The sequence below is a fragment of the Mandrillus leucophaeus genome, unplaced genomic scaffold, assembly GCF_000951045.1.
Source record: "Mandrillus leucophaeus isolate KB7577 unplaced genomic scaffold, Mleu.le_1.0 Scaffold42, whole genome shotgun sequence".
In the NCBI taxonomy this organism is placed as follows: Eukaryota; Metazoa; Chordata; class Mammalia; order Primates; family Cercopithecidae; genus Mandrillus; species Mandrillus leucophaeus.
Genome location: NW_012104476.1, coordinates 3,966,663 through 3,972,739, shown reverse-complemented (window position 1 = coordinate 3,972,739; position 6,077 = coordinate 3,966,663). Strand labels below are relative to the sequence as shown.

General features: G+C 51.5%; 1 protein-coding gene across 1 annotated transcript in view; it reads right to left on the bottom strand.

The window, feature by feature from the left end:
- Positions 1–249: 249 nt before the first annotated feature.
- Positions 250–6,077, bottom strand: part of LOC105548728 (general transcription factor II-I repeat domain-containing protein 1-like) — a 14,153-nt gene continuing 8,325 nt past the window's right edge. Inside the window, exons 4-6 of the mRNA XM_011992903.1 lie at positions 3,375–3,412; positions 3,102–3,203; positions 250–278 (exon numbers count right to left, since the gene is read on the bottom strand). Of these exons, the coding sequence (XP_011848293.1) occupies positions 250–278; positions 3,102–3,203; positions 3,375–3,412 (169 nt within the window). The remainder of the gene's footprint in view (positions 279–3,101; positions 3,204–3,374; positions 3,413–6,077) is intronic.

Genomic DNA, 6,077 nt, shown 5'->3' with positions numbered 1-6,077 from the left:
GGAACCCGGGAGGCGGAGCTTGCAGTGAGCTGAGATTCGGCCACTGCACTCCAGCCTAGGCGACAGAGCCAGACTCAGTCTCAAAAAAAAAAAAAAAAAAAAACCCAAGAGAATTTATATTGAAACTATAGAATTTCATCTCTATATTAGTGAGAGATGAAATTCAAAAATAGCCATAAAAGTTAACTGTACAAAATGACTTTCCTATATACCATTACTAACCACTTAGCAAACATTATGGAGAAAAAATCAATTTGCAATAGAAACATATAAATCACCTATGGAGAACAAGAGCTTTCAGGATCAATATGAAAAACAGAAAATTGAGAAGCACAAAGGTGTGTCTGCACAGGGTCCCATGCTTGAACTTTAGGGCTTTGTAGCTGCCATCGTGAAATTCTTTTTTGGTTTTGGGTTTTTTTTGTGTGTGTGGGGAGGGAATAGGGTCTGGCTCTGTCAGCCAGGCTGTGGAGTGCAGTGGTGCGAACATAACTCGCAGCAGCCTGGACCTCCTGGGCTCAAGCTAGCCTCCCATCTCAGCCACCTGAGTAGCTGAGACTACACATGTGCGCCACTGCACCCAGCTAATTTTTAAATTTTTTATAGAGACAGACTCTCACTATGTTGTCCTGGCTGGGTTTTTTTGTTTGTTTGGTTTTTGGTTTTTTTTTTTGAGATGGAGTCTCACTCAGTCACCCAGGCTATAGTGCAGTGGCCCAATCTCAGCTCACTGCAACCTTCGCCTCCTGGGTTCAAGTGATTTTCCTGCCTCAGCCTCCCAAGGAGCTGGGACTACAGGTGTGTGTCACCACGCCCAGTTGATTTTTTGTATTTTTAGTAGAGATGGGGTTTCACCATGTTAGCCAGGATGGTCTTGATCTTCTGAACTCGTGATCCACCTGCCTCGGCCTCCTGAAGTGCTGGGATTACAAGGTGTGAGCCACCACGCCTGGCGGTCCGGGCTGGTCTTAAAGTCTTGGGCTCAAGCAATCCTCCCACCTTGGCTTCCTAATGTGCTGGGATTACAGGCATGAGCCTCCATGCCCCGCCCTGCCAAAAAAAGAAATTTGTACTTAGTTTTTTCCCCCCAGGTTCCTCTGTGTGTTAAAAAAGGTTGAATGGGGAACCTGAAATTCCTCCTTTCCTGCTCTTGGAAATGTAGGGCACTTCCCTTTCTCCACAGTGTCAGTAGACGTTGTGTGGAGACTGAACTTCCAGCCCTGCCTGGTGAGAATGAAGTGTTTGTTCCTGTCCTCTCCACCCTCTCTGTGGTATTGGTCGGGGCTGAGAGGGGAGCCTGGATTTCTACCTCCACCCGTGGTAATGAGGTCACAACTCCCTTTTCCCACCAGTGTGATGTTGGCTAAAGAATATTTAAATCAGATTGAGAGCCTCCTAATATGACACCCCAAACTTTCAAGATACAATAAAAAAATCACTCACCATCTGAGGGCAGTGGCTCCCACCTGTAATCCCACCACCTTGGGAGGCCAAGGTAGGCGGATCACCTGAGGTCAGGAGTTCATGACCAGCCTAGCCAACATAGCCGAACCTCATCTCTACTAAAAATACAAAAATTAGCTGGGCGTGGTGTTGGGCGCCTGTAATCCCAGCTACTCAGGAGGCTAAGGCAGGAGAATCACTTGAACCCAGGAGGCGGAGGTTGCAATGAATCAAGATCGTGCCACTGCACTCCAGTCTGGGAGACAAAGTGAGACTCTGCCAAAAAAAAAAAAAAAAAACGCAACAAACAAACAAACACAAAAAGGCCGGGCACAGTACCTCATGCCTGTAATCCTAGCACTTTGGGAGGCTGAGGCGGGCGGATCACCTGAGGTCAGGAGTTCCAGACTAGCCTGGCCAACATGACAAAACCCTGTCTTTACTAAAAGTACAAAAATTAGCCAGGTGTGGTGGTGGGAGCCTGTAGTCCTAGCTACTCAGAAGGCTGAGGCAGGAGAATCGCTTGAACCCGGGAGGCGGAGGTTGCAGTAGGCTGAGATCATGCCATTGTATTCCAGCATGGACAACAAGAATAAAACTCCTTCTCAACAAACAAACAAAAAAGTGCTAGCATGTGCCAGACGGATCCCAGACCACCATCTCGCTCTCTTTTTTTTGTTTTTTGAGACAGTGTCTTGCTCTGTCGCCCAGGCTGGAGTACAGTGGCACGCTCTCAGCTCAATGCAACCTCCGCCTCACAGGTTCAAGCAATTCACCCGCCTCAGCCTCCCAAGTAGCCGGGATCACAGGTGCACACCACCTCGCCCGACTAATTATTGTATTTTTTTGGTAGACACGGGGTTTTGCCATGTTGGCCAGGCTGGTCTTGAACTCCTGGACTCAAGTGATCCATCTGCCTTGGCCTCCCAAAGTGCTGGGATTACAGGCGTGAGCCACTGCACTCGGCCTCTGATTTCTTTTCTTAAAAATAGACATAGAGGGGGAGGGATAGCATTAGGAGATATACCTAATGTAAATGACGAGTTAATGGGTGCAGCACACCAACATGGAACATGTATACATATGTAACAAACCTGCACATTGTGCACATGTACCCTAGAACCTGCATGTTGTGCACATGTACCCTAATCATTACACTTAAAGTATAATAATTTAAAAAATAGATATAGAGACGGGTTCTATGTTGCCCAGGCTGGTCTTGAACTCTTGGCCTCAAGCCATCCTCCCTCCTTGACCTCCCCAAGTGCTGGAATTACAGGCGTGAGGTGCTGCGCCTGCCTCCTATTCTGATTTCAAAGCACTAAGACCACAGCTGATTGCTGAATAAGGAGTGGGCGTGTCAGCTACCTCAGTGGGGACGGCCGGCGGGGGGGAGCAGACAGGCTCCTGGGCCCTGTACTCTCCCACCACCCAGTTCCCCCCACCATCCACCTGTAGGCACCCCCTGTCCCCTGGAGTCTCTAACACAGAGCTGGCAGGGTACAGCCGGGCCTGGGCTGCCAACCTGGCTTGCCTGGTTCCTTAGGCCCTGAGGTTGGGGACCAGCTCCTCCCCACTTCCAGCCTGGCCCTCCAAACCCAAACCAGGTCAAGGTCATGGTGCTGGGACAACAGACCTCCCCCTGAGCTCAACCTTACCTTGAAAGCCCTGTCTCTTCAGGTTCTCGTCCACCAGAGGGTCCCCGGAGTCCCTCTCTGGGGGCAGGGCAGGGGGAGAGACGCCAAGTGAGGAGGCAGTTCCTGGGACCCAAGATGGCATCGTTAGGGGAAACCCAATGCAGGGGTGTGGGGAGAATGCCAGGGACAGGATGGGAGCAGGACAGAGGCAGCAGGAGGAGGGGCTGGTGGCAGAGGCCCCTGGGGCCCTCCCTTGCCCGCCCACACCACGGCCCACAACCCTGCGCTGGGTACCTTGACTCTCCACGATGGGCTCTTTGAGCAGCTCAGGCCTGGAAAACACAAGTGGGGGCTATCACAGAGGTCCCTCCAAGCATCTGTGGGACTGCCCAGCACTCCCCTCTGGGCCTCCTCTGCATATCCCTGTAATGGACCCTCCTGGGTCCACACAGTTCAGGCCTGGAGTCCCTGTCACCCCATGTGTGGAATCTGGGGGGCTGTGCTGGGCTTGAAGGGTCCAGCTGGGAGTGAGACCTGCCCAGTCCTGAACACAACTGTCTGATATCTCACTCCTGCTCCCAGGACATTGCATGATTGTCACTGCCGGGGATTGGAGCAGGCGGCCTCAGAGGGCCTCCCGTGGAGCTGGTTTAAAGTGTAGAAACAAGGTCTGGTGCAGTAGCTCACGCCTGTAATCCCAGCATTTTGGGAGGCCGAGGAGGATGGATCACTTGAGGTCAGGAGTCTGAGACTAGCCTGGCCAACATGGTGAAACCCATCTCTACTGAAAATACAAAAAATCAGCTGGGTGTGGTGGCAGGCGCCTATAATCCCAGCAAGTCGGGAGGCTGAGGGAGGGAAATCGCTTGAACCCAGGAGGGGGAGGTTGCAGTGAACTGAGATAGTGCCACTGCACTCCAACCTGGGTGACAGAGCAAGACTCTGTCTCTAAATAAATAAATAAATAAATAAATAAAGTGTAGAAACAGTCGGGGCCCACTACATAGCAAGAACTCCAAGCTTCTGGAAAGGTCTCAGATCTATGGCTCACATCTGAGACTGCTGTGTCACTGCAGTCGGGAGCACCAGTGACCAAGCCCAGCTCCGTATTATACTAATGTCTTTAGCTCCACAGACTCCAGAAAGCCCTGCCCGGACATGAGTCAACCTTCTTTATCATAGAGCACTGCTTCTTAAGGCCCCATCTTCAGCACAACTTGTCCCCTTAGAGCAAGCCTGTTGGGGGACTGGGGTTTGTGGTGGGTAGAGGACACTGGGAAAATCATGCTGGCCAGAGCAGGGCTGTCGGGGGATGGCAGGGTGGGCCATGGAGTGCAGAGGTAATGAGCTCTCTGGAGAGGTAATGGACTTGTAGAGGTAATGAGCTCTCTGTCACAGGGGTAATCAAGCAGCAGCACCTAGGAGTCTCTGCCTGGGAGTGAGACCAAGGGCCAAACTCTCAGGGAGGGCACCCCCTGGGTCCCCAGTAGATGAGGATTTGGTGCCCACTCTGGCGGTGGGCTTCTGTACAGTGCCAGGCACAGAGCTGAGGTCACGGGGCCAGGGCTGGGAGTGGGAAGCATAGCCCTGCCTTGAACCACAGTCTCGGGAGCTAGAAAAGGCTTCGGACTGCATTTAGGCCCCTCCTGTTTATGGGAGAACTCAGGTTCCGAAAGGGGAAGCGAGTTCCCAACAGTAACCTCAGAGAGGCCGAAGCTGGGCAGAGCCCCTGAGTCCAGGTCCAAGTAGTGACAGTGGTTCTGCTTAAATAGCACAGCCGGCTGCCAAGGCCACGGGGAGTAACAGGAGGAGCTGGCCTCAAACCCACCAGACGGCCTCTCCTGTCGGCCACTGCGCTAACCTGCCTCCCTTTCCAAATGACAGGTGGAGAAAGCCATCGTGACTTTAAAAACTGCTCATGGCTGGGCGCGGTGGCTCAACCTGTAATCCCAGCACTTTGGGAAGCTGAGGCAAGGGGATCGCTTTGAGCCCAGGAGTTTGAGACCAGCTTGGGCAACATAGCGAGACTCCCCTTCTCTATAAAAAATGTAAAAATTAGCCAGGTGTGGTGGCGTGCTCCTGCCGTCCCAGCTACTCAGGAGGCTGAGGCAGGATTGCTTGAGCCCCGGAGTTTAAGGCTGCAGTGAGTTATGACTGTGACACTCCAGCTTGGGCTACAGAAAGACCTGTCTCTTAAAACAAATGCTTATGGCCAGGCATGGTGGCTCACACCTGTAATCCCAGCTACTTGGGAGGCTGAGGCAGGAGAGTTGCTTAAACCTGGAAGGTGGAGGCTGCAGTGAGCCGAGATGGCACCACTGTACTCCAGCCTGGGTGACAGAGCGAGACTCTGTCTCAAAAAAATCCACAAAAGGCCGGGCATGGTGGTTCACGCCTCTAATCCCAGCACTTTGGGAGGCCAAGGTGTACGGATCACTTGAGGCCAGCCTGGCCAACATGGTGAAACCCCGTCTCTACTAAAAATACAAAATTTAGCCAGGCGTAGTGACATGCGCCTGTTATCCCAGCTACTCAGGAGGCTGAGGCAGGGGAATCGCTTGAACCCGGGAGGCGGATGTTGCAGTGAGCCGAGATCACGCCACTGTACTCCAGCCTGGGCAACAGAGTGAGTGAGACTCTCAAAAACTAGGAAAAAAAACCACAAAAACAAAAAACCAATGCTCATGAGCACAAGATGTCTCTGCACAGAACCATAGAAAATGTCACTCATGAGGACTTGCTGTTGAATGGGCACCTAACCTCAAGCTGACCGGGTGCCCCTGGTTTATGCTTTGAGGGAGTGGGCGTTGAAAGCAAAAACCAAAACAAAAACCAGAATGAGAGCCTGTCTCTAAGAATTTTTAGAAAATAAAATAACATTCAAACTCTTTAAGCTGGCCCCAAACCCATGTGATCTGGCCCCTGCCCACCTTTTTATTTTTCTTTTAATTTATTTATTTATTTATTTATTTATTTTTGAGACAGAGGTTTTTTTTT